Source organism: Misgurnus anguillicaudatus, chromosome 8 (genome assembly GCF_027580225.2).
Source record: "Misgurnus anguillicaudatus chromosome 8, ASM2758022v2, whole genome shotgun sequence".
Taxonomy (NCBI): Eukaryota; Metazoa; Chordata; class Actinopteri; order Cypriniformes; family Cobitidae; genus Misgurnus; species Misgurnus anguillicaudatus.
The window spans coordinates 28,837,210-28,860,849 of record NC_073344.2 but is presented as its reverse complement, the minus strand read 5'-3'; the positions used below and the strand labels follow the sequence as shown (position 1 = coordinate 28,860,849).

General features: G+C 37.3%; 1 protein-coding gene across 2 annotated transcripts; it reads left to right on the top strand.

Moving 5' to 3' along the window:
• Positions 1 to 4,697: 4,697 nt before the first annotated feature.
• hyi (hydroxypyruvate isomerase) lies at positions 4,698 to 23,177 on the top strand. 2 transcript variants are annotated; one of them, XM_073870660.1, is made up of 8 exons: positions 4,698 to 5,033; positions 10,919 to 11,032; positions 11,472 to 11,586; positions 18,862 to 18,940; positions 19,028 to 19,077; positions 19,557 to 19,626; positions 22,175 to 22,310; positions 22,805 to 23,177. In XM_073870660.1, exons 1-8 carry the CDS (start codon positions 4,798 to 4,800, stop codon positions 22,863 to 22,865), a joined length of 861 nt encoding a protein of 286 aa, XP_073726761.1. In that variant the 5' UTR covers positions 4,698 to 4,797; the 3' UTR covers positions 22,866 to 23,177. The 2 variants fall into 2 exon arrangements, with proteins under 2 accessions (XP_073726761.1, XP_073726760.1); XM_073870659.1 differs by having other exon boundaries at positions 4,699 to 5,039; positions 10,925 to 11,032.
• The last annotated feature ends 463 nt before the right edge of the window (positions 23,178 to 23,640 follow it).

The window sequence follows — 23,640 nt, the reverse complement described above, 5'->3', positions numbered from 1 at the left end:
TCGCTCATTGTCTATTGGTGAGGAAGTGAGGAGCTGTAGCTCATTTGCATTTAAAGGTACACACATGAAAACAGTGCAAAATAGTGGCATTTTGGACATGCTATAATAAATTATCTGTGTGGTATTTTGAGCTGAAACTTCACACATTCAGACACAACTCAGACACATAACTGAGACTTATTACATCTTGTAAAAATGCCTTTTGTGTGTACTGTAAAATGCACTATACAAATAAATGTAAATTGTCTTATTCTAGTACTATCAATGTTGAATACATCAAATTATATGTATGGCAATTAATTTTCTTTCACACACTGGAAGGGAGATAATGTTTGGAAGGTTATGATTCAATATCTAGATCATATTTAAGCAATATCGCTCGAGTAGGAGTGTGATATAGCTCTATATCATCACGGCTGTGATTAGGCCAGAGGCACGAGGCCGTAGGCAATCACAGCCGTGATGATATAGAGCTGTGTCGCACGACTCCGAGAGCGATATTGCTTTTATACAACAGTTCGACGGCACACGTTTGAAAAACGAAAACTAGAAAACAACAACGGAGTTATTTTAAAAGCCTCTTTGTTTGAGAACTACTTCTTCCGCCACGGATTTGAGGGCTGCCAGAACACTTTCGGCTGCTTTGAATCTCATAATAACTCAATGGACGGATAGGCGTTTCTTTATATTAACGTTTCTTGGTCACAAAGTGTAGTTTTAAGATTAGTTCAGTCGAGAATATATATTTATTATATTTAAATCTACAGTCGATTAGTAAAGATAGCGCCTGTTTGACCGCTTGCTTAGTGAGATTCGGTATGTATGAGAACCAAAGCATGAGCGGACATCAGTGTTCACTCGCCCCGCTGACCACCGCCCTCTCTGGGCTACATCTCTGACAGGGATTCCCTGGCTCTGATATTCGCCTTGTTTGTTTTTGATGGTCAAAATGAGATCAAATCAGCTGTATTTGGTGTCATGATAAAACTATTACTTGTTTTCTTATTCATATTTAGTGTCTTTTGTGTTGTTATTGTTTTGGCGCGAGGTAAAAGTTTTTCGATTATTATTATTAAACTTTGTTCCTGTCAGTACTATATAAAACTGTTTTTTATAAGTGTCAGAGAGATGTTTTTGCATGCTGCTTATAAATATACCAGTGGCGATATCTCATAACATGTTTTAATAGTCACGTCACGATAAAGTAAATGATCAATGTCCACATTTTAAAGCTGCGGTGCTTACCTGCAGTTCCACGGTGTTTTCGCGTTCTGATAAGAGATATAGCTCCAGAAAAAAACGAGTGTTTATATTCCTCTTTCCAAGTGTTAATCGTCCACGCGATGTGACAAGACATTTCTCCCATTAACTTTAACATAACATCCAAGAGCGCTGATCTTTGACGGAATAATAACTTCCGATTGGGGATTCACAGACTGATTTATGAGCTAGTAAACTAATGAGACACACGGAGAGTGTTTAAAAACAGCGCGTCTGTGTTTTTCCATTCAGAGATGAGCCTGCTTAGGACCTCCATTCACTAGGTGGCGGAATGATACGAAAGGTGAAGCGGTTACAGTGCCGTTATCAGCACAATATCGCATAGCTCTTAGCCAATCAGATTTGAGAACCAGAAAGAACTGTTGTATAATTATGAAATATCCATAATATCCATTTATGCATATCCATTTTTACTGTTACAATATACTTTTACAAGCAGTTGTCCTAAAATATGCTTTTTAAGGTCCATCACTGTAACATAAATCTTTTGTACATTAAATACAGATCAAAACAATGGAGAGAAGCAAAGAATGGCTTTATTCATTGTTCAATTTAATCCTTTAAGGTACACATTGCTATTCAACTATTAGCATATTCTAAACTGTTTTTATTAAAATCAGATTTATTTTCTTTAATTGATATTTTAAATTCTCATGTACCTTTGTTTTATTGTGATTTTATCATGTGTCTCTTAGTTTTACTTTTTTCTCTCTCTTATATATTGTTTTTTTCATTTTTATGTAAAGCATTTTGAATGACCTCTGTGTATGAAATGTGCTATACAAATAAACTTGCCTTGCATTGCCTACTAAAGTATTTTTCCAAAACTTATTTTAGCTCCACTAACAAAAATAAAGAGAGAAGAAACTAAAATGTCACTGCAACCACAACAACACAAAACAATCCAAAAACTTATGAAAATCAACCATGTTTAATAATAATAAACATGTTTTATTATTAATATTATTATTGACAAAACCATGGTTTTACTAGTAACCATGTTTTTTTAAATGGTAGTAAATGTCTTTCTATGAAAAACAAATCAATTAGCAGTTATGTTTATGTAAAATATGATAAATAAAGAAAAAAAAACAGTGCTAATTAGCACTACAAATGGTTCACTGGTTCATAATCTGGTTCATAATCTCAGGGGAACCATTTTAAGTGCCATATAGCATCTATGTAGTATCTGTGTTGCACCTGTGTAGAACCCTATTGTGCTATATAGAACCATATCACCCCTGTATGGTTCTTCATATACAGGGTATGCTATATAGGTGCTATATATTTTGTGTGATTAAGTATAATTAGTGAGTGCCCTTTCAATTTACACAATGCAATGTTGTTCTGTTCAGTCAGAAATAAAAAAAGCTGTTATACAGCAGCGCCATTGTTCAGTACCTCAGAGACTTCTACAGATCCGTCAAACCAAATATATCAAGGAAAGAGAAAACATGAATAAAGATATCAAACTGTGACCCAACCGACCACAGTAGAGGTGATTTGATAAATATGCATGTACTTCTGTAAGATACACAGCTCTGAAATCAGTTGTCTGTTGTAAACACTGTCAATGCATCATCTACTTGACACATACAGTATATACACCAGCCAAGCAGAAAGGATTCGCAGTTTCAGCATTTTTTACACTGACCATTGTTATCATTCTCAAACATACAGGAATATTGATCTCTGCACCAGCTGTATCTTACTGTATTTCACATGTGACTCTAGGGCTAGGCTTTATACTTTTTTTTATTACACGGCTCGTTGGAATGCTTGATTCTGATTGGCCAGTCACAACATTCGCAGATTTGTTATTCCCAGATACGGTAACCAGATGCTGCAAATCATTTTCATAGGTATAGTTTAATATTAAACAAAAATGTAATATAAATATGTCTTTTAATAACATATGACATTATGTTTACAAATAATTAAACAAAACATTTTTACGTCTCTTCTCAGACAGCAGACGACTCAGGGCCGGATCTGCGCCAAAGTCGGCAGCTCTGGTGCGGATCCGGCCTGAAGTCGTATGCTGTCTAGGTTATCTTAAAACCTAAAGTAAACAGGTTTCTTTACAGAAGGTCTGCATTCGTTAAAAATTAGCAAATATTTCAAATCAATATTTAATGTTCCTTACCTTACTCATGATGAGGTAAATAGCCGGGTAATAAGCGGGATACAGGCAGCCGGTTGTTATCACAAAATAAGCCCACTTTGCATCGGGTCCTACACTGCCAGGTCTTATTTCTGCAATAACAACTGGCTGCCTGTACATTATGCCCTTATAAAAGCCTCTGCAGGATAACACAACAAAAAAAGATCAACACAAATGTTACAAATTTGCATTCTTCTAATAAACAATCCTAAATTATTAGAGGGGACTGAGCTGATAGCATGTGATAGGGTGCAGGTACAGTAGGGTAGGTGACAAACTAACCGGAGTGTGTTTACTAACAAGCTACCCTGCTGAAAAACAACATCAAACCAGCAAGGGAATTATGCTGGTTTATGCTGGTTTAGCTGGTGGTCACCAGCATACCAGCACCAAAACACAACATATGCTGGTCTTGCTGGTATGACCAGCATGATGTGCTGGTGCTAGTGCTGGTTTGGTGCTGGTTTAGCTGGTGTTCACTAGCAAACCAGCACCAAAACACAACATATGCTGGTCTTACTGGTATGCTGTTTTTTCAGCAGGGTAGTTGTCACATGGGCTTTGTCTCAAAGGATACAGTACCAGGTTTTAACTAAAAGGTTAAACCAGGAGCATGCACCATATTTTTTTAAGAGGGGAAAAGTGTGCACAGCTCACAGAAATGTATGCATGGACAGACAGGTGGACAGACAGACATTAAAAGAAATATCATAGAGAATTCAGAGTCCTTTCCTTTTCACTCTCACTTACATTTCTAACAATCTGAGCCCTATCAAATTGGTGAAAATCTCTAAAAAGCAAAGAGAATGCAGCACACTGATAATATTGTGCTTATTTAACAGATGAAAAGAAAAGTGACAGATTAATAGACGCTTCTTTGATTTGAAAGTTGCATGCAAATTGGGCATGACACCTCTATAAGATATTTTTTTATGTATGTAATTGGGGCAAGTTACCACATAAAGTCAAAGTGTTTGGTGTAATCTTCCTTTTCAAAGTTTTAAAGTTAAAAATGATGTAGCCTTAAAGCCACCTTAAGATGTGTGTACTTTAAGATGATAATTTCTTAGAATAAAAATCGTCGTAAGTTCCTTGTCTGAAAGTTATTAAAACAATAGTATGATAAAACGTCATATTTTCATTATTCAAGCAATAATAATTAATAATATTACAATTACCTTTTTGCAAACGAGTAATAAAACAATCGGATCTAATCAAAATGCTGACGATAATGCGCATGCGCAGAACCACGTGACCGCTCAGCAGACAGGAGTGTGTAAACATTAGCACGTGCTTAGAGCTCAGCAGTAAACTGAACCTTGTACCCTCAGTTAGTTATTTAGTCGCTGTTTATGACAGATGTACGAGTCTGTGCTGCTGCAGAGTTCCAAATGTCTGCGTTAAAGTTTGGCGCGAATATTTCATGGCTCTTCACCGAGTTCCCGGAGATCACGCGCCGATTGCGCGCCGCCGCGTCTGCGGGCTTTCAGGCGGTCGAAGCGGCGTGGATCTACGACACAGACATCACGGAGCTAAAGAGAGTTAAAGATGAGACAGGACTCGAGTTTGTGCTTATAAACACACCACCGGGAGAGACACAACACACTCACACTCACAATGAATTAGCTACTGACAGATTAGCACTCATACTAAACTTACCAGAATTTAACTTGGTGTCTTGGGGCTTAACAATGAAGAATTGACAGTTACATAAGTATAAAACAGCATAAACATAAAATACATCGTAATTTAGAAAAAAATGTAAGAAAAAGAGACAAAAACTGATCATTATTGCAGGATGTGCGAAAGTTTACAGTTTAACCCTGTAAGACCCAAATATAGAAAAAAATGAGCAAAAAATGTTTTGACCTCCCAGATATTGTTTTAGGAGGCCTCTGATGTAGAAATGAAAGAGTTTTCTGATTTTTTACGTTTTAGTAAGTTTTTAGGAAAATGTTGTAAATTTGCAACATTGGGCATTGCTGGGAGCAGAACTTCTGTGTTTGTACTCACTTTGTCTGAACAGATATACAGAACATTTAAGCATTCATTTGCAGGGTTGATTGCTTACTTAGCCCCATAACAGTATATATCATGAGTAATAACCACAAAACAATCATAGTTTTATGAATAAGCATTTATTAATAAAAAATATTGGAAAAAAAATATTTACAAAACTTTTCGTAAAAAAAAAACTGTGGTTTGAAGGCAGTCTGTGTTCACTTACAGTGATAGTCCCTAAAACAGTTCTTTTAATCTGTTAAGCACAGGCGAACATTGCACTTGAAAGCAATCACATCCTGCACACTGAATAAAATACCTTTCTGCGCTGGTGGCATTCTGAAATGGAAAAAGTAAAAAAAATGAAGTTAAATATGTGAATAATACATATGGGTCTTACATTGTAGTAGATAAACTGAACGAATAGACAGGGTGGTAGACCATGTGGGTAGAAATCTAAGTATTGCCATTAGCATGCCCATAAGTATTATAATTTCAATGAAGTGATAATCAACATTTCACTACATTCAAACAATACTGTCTATTACAGCCTATTATGCTCTCTACTTATCATACTAAAGGAACACATGCATCCCCCCAGAGCACTTACAGGTTCACATTCAAGACCATTCGCACCTGTCCCTGGACAATGCAACAGGCATTCCAAAAATTCCAGAACATTCAGAATCTGTTTTTCTATCTCCTAATGCTACTTACAGCTGCTTGGGCAACATTGAGAAAAAATGGCTCAGGATCATTTAGAAGTTAAAAAACAAACAAAAAAACTACAAAGATACAGGGAGTTTCAAATACTGCTATAGATGCTGAAGTTTCAAATATCCCATAACATTTTTTCATGTGTTTAATAATGGTCTAAGCTAAACTAAGTAAAACAATTAACAGAAAAACACATTTAGAGCTTAGTTACAATTAATCATGTAACACTACATTTCTACTACATTTATTTTTCAATTTGTGATCATTTGAAAAGTGCAGTGTCCTTATGTAATGTGTAAGGTGCACAGGGTATTTTGACTACCACTCTGACCCAACGTTGTAGAATTACAACATAGACATAACAAGCTCTAAATCAAATTTGATGAAAGTTTTCCAAAATAACTAAATATGTACATGTTCTAGACATTGTAATAAACACCCAAAAAAATATTTAAGCAATGTTACTTACTTTAATCCTGACAAATCCAGTCATGCAAAAAAAGGAGATGAGCTCAGCGGGAAGTTTGCAGGTAGAGTGAGTTCATTGCCAGATGACCGGACCTATAAACACTTCTTCTATCCAATAGGATTGTGAGGACAAACAATAGGACCCATTAACTATGTAAATGTGGTTTTGAGAGGAAAAAAACATTTGCAGGCATTTTTTTTATTGTTAAAAGTGATGTTGTAAATTTGCAACCGTGGGTCTTACAGGGTTAAGAAAACAATAAAGTGTATGCATTACTGTAATGCATATAAAACAACAATGTGGAGTTTTTTTTAATAGTTAAATAGATAGATCCATAGATAGATGGATGTATAGAAAGCAGGGTATATCCAATGGTGTAGTGGTGCCTGGAGAAGTGGGTATACTCTTAATTTATGCTCCCATTTTTTAAAGTAGAAGTGGGTATACCCTATGCCATCAAATCAAGCAGTGAGTATACTCTGTATACCTGCGTATACCCTGCACTACCCCAGTGCGTATATCCCAGACGACTCTGGGCCAGATCCGCGCCAAAGTCTTCAGCTCCGGTGCAGGTACGGCCAGGAGTTGTCTGCTGTCTGCATATAAACAGACAGCAGGATGTATAGATAGATGGATATATAGACAGATAGGCATGCAGATAGATAGATAGATAAATAGACAGACGGATAATGATAGATAGATAGATAAATTATTGCACTAGATAGATACAGTCTTGTTCAAAATAATAGCAGTACAATGTGACTAACCAGAATAATCAAGGTTTTTAGTATATTTTTTATTGCTACGTGGCAAACAAGTTACCAGTAGGTTCAGTAGATTCTCAGAAAACAAACAAGACCCAGCATTCATGATATGCACGCTCTTAAGGCTGTGCAATTGGGCAATTAGTTGAAAGGGGTGTGTTCAAAAAAATAGCAGTGTCTACCTTTCACTGTACAAACTCAAAACTATTTTGTACAAACATTTTTTTTTCTGGGATTTAGCAATGCTGTGAATCACTAAACTAATATTTAGTTGTATGACCACAGTTTTTTTAAAACTGCTTGACATCTGTGTGGCATAGAGTCAACCAACTTGTGGCACCTCTCAGCTGTTATTCCACTCCATGATTCTTTAACAACATTCCACAATTCATTCACATTTCTTGGTTTTACAGCATTTTTGATATCACCCCACAAGTTCTCAATTGGATTAGGGTCTGGAGATTGGGCTGGGCACTCCATAACATTAATTTTGTTGGTTTGGAACCAAGACTTTGCCCGTTTACTAGTGTGTTTTGGGTCATTGTCTTGTTGAAACAACCATTTCAAGGGCATGTCCTCTTTAGCATAAGGCAACATGACCTCTTCAAGTATTTTAACATATGCAAACTGATCCATGATCCCTGGTATGCGATAAATAGGCCCAACACCATAGTAGGAGAAACATGCTCATATCATGATGCTTGCACCTCCATGCTTCACTGTCTTCACTGTGTACTGTGGCTTGAATTCAGAGTTTGGGGGTCCTCTCACAAACTACCTGTGGCCCTTGGACCCAAAAAGAACAATTTTACTCTCATCAGTCCACAAAATGTTCCTCCATTTCTCTTTAGGCCAGTTGATGTGTTCTTTGGCAAATTGTAACCTCTTCTGCACATGCCTTTTTTTTAACAGAGGGACTTTGCGGGGGATTCTTGAAAATAGATTAGCTTCACACAGACGTCTTCTAACTGTCACAGTACTTACAGGTAACTCCAGACTGTCTTTGATCATCCTGGAGGTTATCATTGGCTGAGCCTTTGCCATTCTGGTTATTCTTCTATCCATTTTGATGGTTGTCTTCCGTTTTCTTCCACGTCTCTCTGGTTTTGCTCTCCATTTTAAGGCATTGGAGATCATTTTAGCTGAACAGCCTATCATTTTTTGCACCTCTTTATAGGTTTTCCCCTCTCCAATCAACTTTTTAATCAAAGTACGCTGTTCTTCTGAACAATGTCTTGAACGACCCGTTTTCTCAGCTTTCAAATGCATGTTCAACAAGTGTTGGCTTCATCCTTAAATAGGGGCCACCTGATTCACACCTGTTTCTTCACAAAATTGATGACCTCAGTGATTGAATGCCACACTGCTATTTTTTTGAACACACCCCTTTCAACTAATCGCCCAATTGCACAGCCTTAAGAGCGTGCATATCATGAATGCTGGGTCTTATTTGTTTTCTGAGAATCTACTGAACCTACTGGTAACTTGTTTGCCACGTAGCAATAAAAAATATACTAAAAACCTTGATTATTCTGGTTAGTCACATTGTACTGCTATTATTTTGAACAATACTGTAGATAGACAGACAGGGAGAGAAATGGGTGGATGGATAGATGATAGACAGATAGATTAATTATTGCACTAGATAGATAGATAGATAGATACATAGATAGGTAGGTAGATAGAAAGACAGACAGATAGATGGATGGACAGATAGATAAATCATTGCGATAGATAGATAGATAGATAGATAGATAGATAGATAGATAGATAGATAGATAGATGGATAGGCAGATGGATAGACAGGCAGATGGATAGACAGGCGATGGATGGATGGATGATAGACAGAAAGATAAATTATTGCACTAGATAAGTAGATAGATGGATAGACAGACAGACAGACAGATAGATGGATGGACAGATAGATAGATAGATAGATGGATAGGCAGATGGATAGACAGGCGGATAGATAGATAGATAGATAGATAGATAGATAGATAGATAGATAGATAGATAGATAGATAGATAGATAGGCAGATGGATAGATAGGCAGATGGATAGATAGGCAGATGGATAGATAGGCAGATGGATAGATAGGGAGATGGATAGATAGGCAGATGGATGGATGGATAGATAGATAGATAGATGGGTAGATAGATAGATAGATAGATAGATAGATAGATAGGTAGATAGGTAGATAGGTAGATGGGTAGATAGATAGATGGGTAGATAGATAGATGGGTAGATAGATAGATGGGTAAATAGATAGATAGATAGATAGATAGATAGATAGATAGATAGATAGATAGATAGATAGATAGATAGATAGATGGGTAGATAGATGGGTAGATAGATGGGTAGGTGGGGAGATAGATAGATGATAGACAGAAAGATAAATTATTTCACTAGATAAGTAGATATATAGATGGATAGATGATAGACAAAAAGATAAATTATTGCACTAGATAAGTAGATATATAGATGGATAGATAGATGGATAGATGATAGACAGAAAGATAAATTATTTCACTAGATAAGTAGATATATAGATGGATAGATAGATAGATAGATAGATAGATAGATAGATAGATGGATAGATGGATAGACAGGCTGATGGATAGACAGGCTGATGGATAGACAGGCTGATGGATAGACAGGCGGATAGATAGATAGATAGATAGATAGATAGATAGATAGATAGATAGATAGATAGATAGATAGATAGATAGATAGATAGATAGATAGATAGATAGATAGATAGATAGATAGATAGATAGATAGATAGATAGGCAGATAGATAGGCAGATAGATAGGCAGATGGAAAGGCAGATGGAAAGGCAGATGGAAAGGCAGATGGAAAGGCAGATGGATAGACAGATGGATAGACAGATGGATAGACAGATGGATAGACAGATGGATGGATAGATAGATAGATAGATAGATAATTTATTGCACTAAATAGATGGATGGATGTCTGGACAGACACTGATTAGAGAATGCAGATGCAGGTGAGATGAGAGGATTTCAGTTGTCATGTGATAGTTAAAGGTCTCTGCGGGGAGTTTGTTATGGACTGAAATAGATGACCGTTCAGTTCATTGGTCATAGATGTAATGGTGCTTTATATTCAGCTAGAGAAATGTCTAATGGAAGAGGTGAGACCTTTCTCTGATCATGTGGGAAACAAGCACCACTTACATTCATCTCTGATGAAATTCTGCTCGGATGGACTACACAGTCAAATAAAGCACTCAAGACAAATCACAAATACTGAGATATGTATGTACAATTACAAACTAAAGCATTATGTACACTGAAATTAAATCTATTTTATACACACTACAGTAGTAGTACAATAGTATTTAGTGTTAATGATATTGTTATGCTAATATGCCATTTCAAACACAGCCTCAGTCCTATTACTTCTGTTTAAGATCCTTTTGCTGCTTTGCAAGCGCTGACATTTCCTTCAGGAAATGCAAATGTAGTTTCTTACCTGCTTTGTGATTTATTTCATCCTGCAGGAGATTTAAAGAATGGAGATTTGGGATTGGGTGCCGTTCCCGGGAGAGAGCAGGAATTCAGACGAGGTTTGGATCTGGCAGTAGAGTACGCTAAAGCCCTGGACTGCAGCAGGTGACACATCCTAATGCATTTAATGCATAATATAAATATTACAGAGGCTTGATTTATATTCACCGCGCTCCATTACCATAAGTTTTCATGCTCCATCTGTATTATGTAAAGCGTAAAACATCACCTCCCACTCGAAGCTGATATAATGGGAAACAAAGCACAAGGTTCACATCGCAATACAAAATGCAAGATGAAAGTCTAGACTTGAAGGTTCACGCTGTCGCTCGCTAAAATGGTTTCAAGCGCGCTGAAAGAAACTTTCCCCGCGGGTGTCTCGGTACAGCGGATGTCTGAATGTCTTATCTAACACATTCACAACCTCCGATGGGAAGCTCGGCATCTCAGTCAGATGCGATTTCGCAGGCCAGACTTAACCCAACAGATGTTTAACTGTATTTTACCTCTGCTGAGATAAACTTCTGCTAATGTTTCTCTTCAGGATCCACTTGATGGCCGGGAGAGTGCCTGCGGAGGTGGACCGCACCGCTGTTGCCATGGAGATGGAGGACACCTTTGTGCAGAACCTGAAACATGCGGCAGGTGTCCTCTCAAAGGTGATCACCCAACACTTACTGCACACTGTAATGCGACGCTTGGCAGAGGGACAAAAATATGTTTTTAGTTTCAGCAGAGAAGCTTAACCTTTGTGTTTAGAGCTTGTTTTGGATTTTTTCAGACCCAAACAAGAGATGTGTTTCAAATGCAGATGTCCAATCTCTTCAGTTGTTTTAAGGGTTAGCACAGTCAAACTCGTAAACTGATGCAGATCTTTGCCTCTGAGAGACAACTAAAGGGGGGCACACACTGGTTACACTTACAAGAAATATTCGGTTAATGCATGCCTCTGTTCCAGGACCTGTGTGTTCACTTTTTTACTCCGTGTAAAAAAGGACTAGCCTGGGTCAATAGTCCGGCCATGAGCACTGACCTCAGAGCTGTAATAACACTGTTTATGTAAAAGAATCAATATGTTGCATGACTCTTTAAACGGGCAATGTGAATTTCAGCAATACCAACCCTTTTTCTAGCTGCTAAACATGACAAAAAAGAAATATTAAAGTCCCCCTGTAGTCGATAAGTTTATCCCTTAAAACTCATATTTGTGCATCATAATAGTATATATAAAAGTTTTTCCTGTGATAGTATTTTCTTCATGCTTTGAAACAGCTTGAATGTAACTCTACACCCTTGCCTCATTAGTATATACGCGGATCTATGAATATGCTAATTAGTCCCCACCTCTACTCAATTGTGCAGCTCAGATTATATGAATATGTGAATAAGCCCCCTAGGTCTGTCACGATTATGAAATTTGGCGGTTAATTGACTGATAAATTGTGACAATTATGTTGATTAATTATCTGTTTTATTGCCTTGACTTTTAATTCTCATACATTTGTGACCAGTCACGGAAAGTAGGGACACAAGTCGGATCTGGGCCATTTTGAGTTATTCACAGATTCTGAAAGTGCAGTTTCTAAGCTTTCCAACGATGTGTAACACATGGAAATCTGATAACATATGGAGAAGTTGTGGCCATTTGAATATAGGAACTCAGAAATACTCAAACCGAGAAAATCGAGACGAAAGAGACTCTTCTTTCCAACTGGGGGAGACAATAGGGCTCATTTACATCTCATTAAGCTAAGCCATACCCTCTGTAAAGCCGTTTTGAGATACTGATGTTCTAGCATCATGTAGTATTTTATGACAGAAGTCCAAATGACAACATGCAAAAATAAACATTGACTTTTTACCTTTGTGTTGATCACAACTCGAATCCAGTCTGTTTCAGATTATCCAATGACCATTTTGTCCACAAATGCGTATAATCCGTGAAATAACGATGTATAGTCTATATTGTTGACATCAGATTTTGCATGAATGTCTAGTAATACAACATAATATACAATCTGAGGACTATTTACATCGTAACATGTAAGGGTATATGATTACACTCCGTTAAACACGTGAACCCGCCTTCAAAGTTAAGTTTTTATTTTATAGGTAGTATAACAGATCATTCAAACAGCGCCGTCGAAAACGTGACGTCCTTTAGAGATGTTACCAATCGCTCGCTCGTTCCTCCATCAGCCAATGACTTCATGGAAAATATTGATAAACAAAACATGTAGCCAATTATATAATGAATTCAACAATCTCTATGTAAATTCTGTGTGTTTGGACTCATGCTGCGCTGCAGGAACTGACAAAGAGATGACGACAAAGTACCGCGAGAGCGACTCGAAATTAAACTACTCCGAAAGATTTCTTGAGGAGCTCTCGCGGTAGTTTGACGTCATCCGACTGCGGCGCCGCATAAGATCAGTGACGCGGCTGACGTACGATGCAGCTGACTGTTATTTGTTCCGCCCCAGCTTCTTTTATTTTTCTTTTGTTTTGTGCGCCCGAGCTTTACAGTCTGGGGAGACGCACGCTATACGCTTGAAAAAACAACAACTTAGCAAACATATCTGAGGAACAGGGCAGCCGCGTCACTACAGTCACGTGACTTCGCGCTCGAGCCGGAAGAGAAGACAATGCTGATTAAAGTCGTAATTCTGCTATTTTTGGACCAAACTGTATTTTCGATACCGCAACACGTTCAAACTGACCCACTGATGTCACATGGACTACTTTAATGATCTTTTTATTACCTTTCTGGACATGGAAACCATACATAGATTTTCAATGAAGGGGACAGAAAGCTCTCGGACTAAATCTAATGTTAAAACATCTTAAACTGTATTCCGAAGATGAACGGAGGTCTTCCGAGTTTAGAACGACATAAGGGTGAGTCATTAATTACATTATTTTCATTTTTGGGCGAACAATCCTTATTTAGTAGTCACGCTGTTCCCTTTGGGGGCGGAGGCGAAAACACAAGCTTATACAGTATGTAAATATACACAGACAATGACGCCCCCCCGCTGCACGCTAGAAACTCTGGAAAAACAAGCCTATTTTAACCGCAAAATGTACGCTTTTAAATATACAAAAACTGCTATCTCAAACATGGAGAGGCTTCTTCGTGATCTCAACTAACAGATTCTCCAATAAAACGAAAATCACAAATTTTGAAAAAAAAACTTTGTTTCTCATTTTCTCGGAACTTGTGCTGCCGACTTGTGTCCCTGGTTTCCGTGACGGGTCACATTTTTTTTTTGTTCATGAAATAATTTTCACATGTTGTGATTATTTAAATTAAATCGTTTGCAAGGTTTACCTGGCAGTAAATATAAATACACATAACACATTAGTGCTGCAACGACGCGTCGACTTCATCGATTACGTAGACTACGAAAATACGTCGACATGCGTAAAATGCGTCGAAGCGTCACGCTGTTTACATTCATCTCGCGTAATGGCAGTGTTTTCCATACATTGATTTGTTTGTGTGCGACACAAAATCAACAATGGTCGCAACATTTACATTTTTATTTTCATCTAAAACGGCTTCATTTATTGTTGTGAGCGCTCGGTGGTGCCTCTCTTGTGCGCTCTCTCTCTCTCTCTCTGCGTGAAGCCCCTAGACAGCGCCTCTCATACATGACACAGTGAAAGAATTAAAAGTTGGCTGTGTTTTCCATGCGGATTCCTCTGTGTACTTGCATTTTCACGTAAACGTCAGATGTTACTGACAGAGAAGACGACTGATTCGAGTTTATCATAAAAGGTTAGCAGTGTTTTCCCCACACACACTGGTTCTCTATGTGCTTGTGCGTGAGCTCTCTCTCTCCTATGCCCGCGCATGCCTTCTGTAGTAACTCTGTGTAATGGCAATTTTTTAATTTGCGCCGAATTGTCTGCGATGTCGCGTTTATTAATCAAGATTTTAGTAACTTAGTAGTTAAAGTAACAGCTGGTTGGATTAAACACAAGGTTATTGGATCATGTTAAGTCACTATTTTAATAGTCTTTGGGGTGGTTTCCTGGACAGAGATTAGCTTAAGACTTTAGTTTAATTAGGAAATATAATTAGTTTAAACAAACATACCTTACTAAAACATTACTTGTGTGCATTTTGAGGCCAAACTAAGGGCACTGATGTATTTAAAGATATGTCAGTGCAAGATGTTTTCAGTTTGGACAGCTCTTATATTTATTTTAGTCTAGGACTAGTCCTGTCTGGGAAACCGCCCCTATATGTCTGACAACAGAACAGATAATATGTGAAAATAGCATTCAGTTGTGTTAAAATACAATAAAACAAACAATGACTGTCAGATCAGACGGAGTAGAAAAACAGATTATCCAACAGATTAAATAGCTAATCAAAAAAAGAACACTATATTAATAATAAAAAATAGTCGTTAGAGTAGTCGACTATTCGGAAAAATAATCGCTACATTAGTCGACAGAAGAAATAGTTGTTAGTTGCAGCTCTATAACACATATGTAAAAGTACTTATTTAATTAATATATCTTTCAAAAACTGAACATTTTTCATAAAAAATAAACACAAAGTGTCTGAAAAATAACTGAAAATAAAAATGCAATCAAAATAAACTGAATATACCAGAACAGGCTTTAAATCGTAGCCAATCCTACTAAGGTCAAATTAGTACTGGACCACATGTCTGTTGTGGCTGCAAAAAAATCAATTGCTTACAAATCATTAAGAATAGCATCCTTCACTTCCCCAAATTTGCAAATGCTGTTTTGGAAATTTATGTTTTACGTGGCAGTTCATACTACTTATCAAAGTTTTGCATTTCTTTAAATGCTGTTTTTTCCACTGCATTTATGGCTTTGCAATGTATCACGTTACACTGTCAGTTAAGGAGCGTCATCAGATACCGACACGTTTATACAGGCGCTGCAGCTCCCCCTTGTGTTTTTTAAAGAGATGTGCAATCATTGCGGTGATCTGAAATCATCACGATGAGATAATTATTTAAAGGATTAGTCCATTTTCTTAAAAAATCCAAATAATTTACTCACCACCATGTCATCCAAAATGATGTTTTTCTTTGTTCAGTCGAAAATAAATTATGTTTTTTGATGAAAACATTCCAGGATTTTTCTCATTTTAATGGACTTTAATGGACCCCAACACTTAACAGTTTTGATTGAAGTTTAAAATTGCAGTTTCAAAGGACTCTAAATGATTCCAAACGAGGCATAAGGGTCTTATCTAGCGAAACCATTGTCATTTTTGGCAAGAAAAATAAAACAACTGATCCACTCATTCAACCTTGTTGATGTGACTGGTTTGTGACGTAGGAAACCGAAATGATTTCAAAATACTCAGCAATGGTGTTGAATGATGAATTTGTACATGGTTTGTCTTAAAGCATATTAAAACACCACATAGACATATAACCAATAAAAACTTGATTTTCACCACAGGGGGACTTTTAAGAAATCCTAAACAGTCTCTCGGGGTCTTGTCCAGTATAGACTCATGAATAATTGACTTGTTTCACTGCACCAAAATCAACAAACCGCAGGGACATTTAACAGATTTATTGTGAATTCTGTGTATGTTTACATTGTTTATATGCCACTTCAGATGCTCTATTATATTAGATTGATTTATTTTAGCTGCTCCCTCACACACATTAAACACTCATGTTTTGCTCTTTAACAGCTGGAAGTTTGTAATTTTCTGTTAAACAGCAACACTGTGTATTTTCAGATGAGCCTATTCGGACTCTGTTTTTCTCTCAAAACTAACGTAAAAATTCCCTATTCGGGTTGTAATTGTTTCTCATGTCTGTGAAAATATATTTGGCTTGGCTCCTCCGCGATAAAACTCTAAAAATGCATTTGATGAAGATAAATGGATGTGTGAGTTTATAATTGGAAACACCTGGAAATGTGCTGTATGTGTGGTTAATTATATGATAATTCACATGCCCCGGATACTTGATTATATGTATATGAAATATATATCATTGAATACATATTTAATTGTAATTATCACTTGTTGCTGGTAATAGACATTTTAAACGTTTTTGTGATTTTCTTCTCTTTATTTATATCTGCTCCCACTCGCTGTAGTGGAGCAATGATGAAACTTTGATCACATTATTTCTCATAATTTCAGTTATGAAGATGTCAATGTTTAAAAAGCTGGCAAAGAAAGACTTATCTCTGGTGCAGAATAAACACAAAGCCTGTGACCATACGGTGCTTTTCAGTGATCTAAAAGGAAGTGCAGAATGACTTTTGCATTCATCCCCTTTTATTAAGTCGGACGGCAAATAAATTACCAAAAAACTTTGTGTTCGTCAAAAAACAGTAGATACACTGGGGAAAATACGTATTTGACACATCAGCATTTTTATCAGTAAGAGGGTTTCTAAGTGGGCTATTGAGACAAAATTTCCACTAGATGTAGCCATCAAGCCAAATATTGAATTCATACAAAGAATTCAAACATTTAAGTATACAAGTTGAGTCATAATAAATAAAGTGAAATGACATAGGGAATAAGTATTGAACACAGAAGAGAACAAGGTGCAAAATAGCATAGAAAGCCAGGAGATCACCTGAAATCTGTCAGTATTGAGAGAGAAACCCTGCCCCCTATCAGCACTAATTGATATCAGCTGCTTTAGTCCTAATTGATGGCCACTAAAGGCTTCTCATTACCCAGGAGGCACACAGGAAAGACTTCTATAAAAGCAAATAACTCTCTCAAAATCTTCGTAATCTTAACGTTGAAAAGCATTTTGATGGGAATGGTTATAGGTGCATTTCCAGAATGCCGAATGTTACTGTGTGCACTGTGGGGGCCATTATCCGGAAATGGAAAGTGCATCACTTGACCATAAACCAGACACGATCAGGTGCTCCATGTAAGATCCCTGTCCGAGGAGTCCAAAGAATAATCAGGAGAGTTCGCCAAGAACCACTCGGGCAGAACTTCAGGAAGACCTTGCATCAGCAGGTACTGTTGTTTCAAAGAAAACTATAAGCAATGCACTGAACCGCCATGGCATCCATGCATGCTCACTATGCAAGACTCCATTGCTGAACAAAAAAAGCATGTTGAGGCTCGGTTAAAGTTTGTGAAAGAGCATTTGGAGAAGGCTGTGAATTATTGGGAGACTATAGTATGGTCGGATGAAAGCAAAATTGAACTTTTGGGCAGTCAATTCTACACAACATGTTTGGAGAAGAAAAGGCTCTGCCCACCACCCCAAGAACACCATACCAATAGTTAAGTTTGGGGGTGGAAGCATCGTGGTTTGGGACTGCTTTTCAGCAAGGGCTACTGGCAGACTTCACATTATTGAAGGCAGGATGAATGGAGAAATGTACTGGGACATTCTGGATAAAAATCTGCTGCCACCTACCAGAAAGCTGAAAATAAAATGAGGGTGGACATTTCAGCAAGACAATGATCCCAAACACAAGTCCAAGGAAACAATGAAGTGGTTTCAAAGAAAGAAAATCAACTTGTCAAAGAAAATCTATGGAGGGAACTGAAGATCATAGTTTATAAAAGAGGCCCAAGGGAATATTCAAGATTTAAAGACCATTTGTGTGAAAGAATGGGCCAGAATCACTCCTGAGCAACGCAGACAACTGGTCTCTCCTTACAAGAGACGTCTAGAAGCTGTAATCACCAACAAAGGCTTTTCTACAAAGTATTAAATAAAGTGTGTTTAATACTCATTCCCTGTGTCATTTCACTTTATTTATTATGACTTAACTTGTATACTTAAATGTTCTGATTTCTTTGTATGAATTCAATATTTGGCTTAATGGCTACATCTGGTGGAAATTTTGTCAATAGCCCACTTACTAAAAAATGCTGATGTGTCAAATACTTATTGTCCGAATAGTGCTTAAGAAACATTTTCCTCTCTGTGTAGGAAAAAATTCTTGGATTGATTGAGCCGATCAACACTCGGATAACAGATGCGCGATATTTCCTCGACTCACCACATCAAGGTAAATATTTCATTTGTGTCGTTCCAAAGATGTAGGTTTGTTTTATTTACAAATGACTGTTTTTCTTCTTATTGTAACTTTCTGTAGCCGCTGGGATTCTACAGAAAGTCGGTCACCCCAACATCAAACTACAAATGGTACGTCTGCTACATTCACATGAAACTTATTTATTAATGCATTATTTATGTTAGTTACACTGTCAGAAAAAAATACTCCCAATTTTCACTTGCAGACATTCACTGACAACCACACTGAAACTTTAATGAGAAACATGATTTGTACTATTATTCATCTACCTGTTGTTTCATGCTACTGCTGATTTAAACCTGTGTTTGTACTCAATAGATGACGTGAAGTTATTTTAAATGATCTACACAGTAATTATAAAACAGTCATGTCGTGCTTTTCCAGTGCTTTCTGATTTCTTAAATAAATGATGTTTGGGGACAAACTGCAGGGACACTGAAAGCTTCTCACAGATGTGACTGCTTCAGAAATGTTGTCTGGTCATGTCCGTCTGACGATAAAGCCACAGTTATAATCACACGATCAAGTGCAATGTGAAAGAAAAGCAGATGTGTAGATTATAAAAGTCTCTTCTGCTCCCTTATTCTAGGACATCTTTCATTGGCAGATCATGGATGGCAACTTAACACAAAATATACGGAAATATTTACCAATGACAGGCAAGTCAACTATAACCCAGTTAACTAACTTAAAATGAAATTACTTGCTCCGTCTATGAAATACTTTTCGATTTCAGATGATGTCATGAGGCACTCTAACTGTGGGTTCACACTAGCCGTGTTTGAGGCGTCAAATTCGCGTCTACAGTGTCTAGTTTGCCATTTTAACATTTTGGGTTTACTCGCTTCATTCGCGTGTGAAATTCTAGTCATCGAGACATTCACACAGAAATTCGCATCATGGGAGGGGCTTCTGCGCTCACTTTCTGTAATCACTTCACTACTAGAGCAAGCTCCTGATTGGTTAACGCGGCACGTTTTTCCACCAAAGTTTAAATTTTCAACTCACGCGTTTCCCACAGCAACTCTCAATTCGCGCAAATGAGGTGAAATTGCGTCTGTCGTTCTAAACGCCTCATTCGTGCCGCGAGACCTCCAGAAGCGCATCAACGCATCTTCAAATTGACTTAACATTGAAATCACTTGTGCTTGACGCTTCTACCGTGGCTGGTCTAAACGCAGCATTACATCACCTGTCATATAAAGCATTGCTTCTCAAACTGGAGATTGTGCAAAGTTTTAATTTATGCATTAATTTATCATAAATTCTGTGTAATTAAATCTCAGAAAAATAAGGATACTAACCAACAGCACTACATTGTATCATTTAAAATGTTTTGTTTAATTCAAATTTTAAGTATTAGAAGGTTTGTGTCATACATTTTCTTTGGAGTGGGCACAAAGGGATGCGCGCCGAAAAAGTTTAAGAGACACAGGACGTGATTGGCTGAGGATAAGTGGGCTATAATTTTTTTTAGTTCATATTATATGTATCAACAAAACATTCATGAAGTAAATGCTAAAAGTCTTCCCTCTGCTGGAAAAAATAGTCCCTGAGCAACAAAATGATTCACATATGTTTACATTGCTAATGCCGCGTTTACACCAACTGCTTGAACAGTTTGCGCGTCTAGAGCAAAGTAGACGCGCGGAAAAAGCAAGCATTTGACGCGCGTCAGAGGCAAAATCCGCTTCTTGTGGGAGGGGCAAGTGCCATGCGGTTGTTTGTTTGCAAGATGACTGATGTTGATTGTGCATTTATTGAGAGAGTTACCAGTTTGTATTTGGTAACCTTACTTATAGGGGGAAAATATAAGGTGCGGGTAGATAAACGTCACGTGACTCAAAAGTGAAATGTGTATTTACAACTTACCAGGTTAGCCAATGTCCTCACTGACACTCTTCCAAGCGGGGTCCTTTTAATTCCTGTCTCTATAGAAATAAGAACTTGCGTCGTATAGCTCCTGGTGACTGCTTCGGACAATATCAAGCGTTCCTTCAGGTTGAATGAGTGACTCTCCGCCGGGCGGGGCTGCCGCCATAGCAGCAAGCAGGCTCCTGATTGGTTAAAGCAACACTATGTAGTTTCCATGTAAAAATGACTTACAGCTCCCCCATGTGGTTGAAAAGCGCAACAGTGCCTGGTATCAGACACTCTTCTGCAGGCAGGGGGAGGGGCGGGGCTGTGTGCTCTACCCTCCACCGACACTTTCATAGCGTGCTTGTAGCAGCTAGGAGGCTGCTCAGGTTGCAGCAACAGTACAATTTGTCCAGTTAAAAGTTGTTCTATCACTGAAATAATTTTAGAGACATTATTTAAAGGTAAAAAAACTACATAGTGTTGCTTTAACATGGCACAAAATTCCGTCAAAGTTAAAAATTTTCAACTCTGGCGTTAGCCGCAAATTCGCATAAAATGCAAAATGCACAAAAAGTGCCATTCGCTCCAACTAGACGTGTGAATGAGGTGTAATTGCGTCTTCCGTGCCGCGCCTCCAGACGCGCATCAACGCGTTTTCACATTGACTTAACATTGAAATCATTCGTGCTTCACGCCTCTACCGCGGCTGGTGTAAACTCAGCATAAAATTAGATGTTTTATCATAAATAAACCCCAGCTATTGGCCAATCAGAATCAAGGACTGAAATGTAACATTTTATAATAAGCATTCAGTAATATTTCCTTCTATTGTGAACTGTTTTTGCTGTGATAATAACTATTTTAACTCTTTTCCCGCAAGCATTTTTTATGGTTTTCACAAAAGTTTAATGCTTTCCAGAACATTTTGTTCTTTAAATACTTAAACATACAAATACATCAAATGAAAGAACAGACCCTCTGCTTTTAAACAAACACGTCAAATACTACCTTCATTTGTTCTCTTTTATCACCTCTCAAATATGGTTTGATTTCTTAAAAAACATGTGTAAATGACATTTGATAGAGATCAGATTCAGAGCGATGATCAAAACGTACACAGATTTTTTACTGTTTTTGGATCCGTAGATGCTTAAGTGTTTTATAAGTTGGATAAGATCGCCACCTAGTGGATAATAGCGGAAATATAGATTGCCATAAAAACTCGTCATTGGCAGGGAAGCATTTTCTCTTAATTGATGAGATAACTTGTCAATGGCGGAAAAAGAGTTAACCTATAGTAGATATTATAAACTGTTTCAGTGTAAGCGTGTTTTGACACCATGGCAGGTCACATCCAGATCGCTCAAGTCCCTGACCGTCATGAACCAGACAGCGATGGAGAGCTGAATTTCTCGTATCTTTTTAAACTGCTGGAGGAACTGGACTATCAGGGTTATATCGGATGTGAATACAAACCCCAGCGTGAGTACTGACATAAAAAATTCTTAGTATTCAGTAAAAATATAAAAAATTCTTAAATTAACATGCTTTTTCTTGATGTGCAAAATGACCCGAGAAAATAAGTCTAGTTTTTAGACCAAAAATATGAAATTTAAGTGATTTTGTGCATAAAACAAGCAAAGAAAATCTGCCAATGGGGTAAGCAACAAATCTTGAAAATTTTTCTTAAACACAAAATTCAAGCAAAATTTGCTTGCCCCATTGGCAGATTTTTTTTGCTTGTTTTATGCACAAAATCACTTATATTTCATATTTTTGGTCTAAAAACTAGACTTATTTTCTCGGGTCATTTTGCACATCAAGAAAAGCATCTTAATTTAAGAATTTTTCAATATTTTTACTGAAAACAAGACAAAAATACTAACAATTTTTTTCTTGAAAATCATTTCTTGCAGTGTAATACAACATCTTAAATAACACAATGTTTTTTTAATGTGCAAAACTGGTTCTCCAGCGCTCCACAGAGGCGGGTCTGGACTGGGTCAGAAGATACTGGACCAGCCACAAGGATCTGTGAACTTTCAGTCGGAGTGTTTGTGTTTCCTATTTGACACCTTGTATAAAAATGACATGATCTTCATATACTCAAGACATAAAAGTGAATAGCAAATTTCCACTTTTGACACTTTCTTTCACCCATATTAAACATAACATAAAGCACTAGACATAAAATCACATTTTAACTTAAGATTTACTGTTACAAATCTATCTGTATATACAGCATGTACATATTCAATGAATTACTTTCACCTGAACGTTTCACATCAGTGTTTGTACATCATGAGTCCAGTGTGCTTACAGAAAACAATAAAATACATCTCTTCATTCACTTCTGCAGTTTTTGACTTACAGGAGCTAAAAACAGCCCAATACATTTGGTTTCCTTCATGCATCATGCACGTCACCGATGTCGTGATGTAGTGCTGTCAATACACTAACACGCATCAGCAAGAAATACAAATAAAGGCACTTCTAGGATGATAAAACGGCAGTACAGATAAATATAGCTGCAAGCAGCGATACCGGGGTCAAGCCAAACATGGCAAAAAATGATTCATACCTGATGACTGTCATGATTTAAGATCTAAGTTTGCATTAGTTTAACGAAAAAAATAGCTATTTTTTTTGTAACTTGAGACCACTAGGCGGTACTGTGCCGAAACAATAGATGGTGCCTCAGGCCATGACTGTGATGACACATACCAAATTTAGTGTAAATACAATAAAGCGATACGGAGATATAGCCTTAAATGACTTGACCACTAGGGGGCACTGACCAAACAATAAATTGT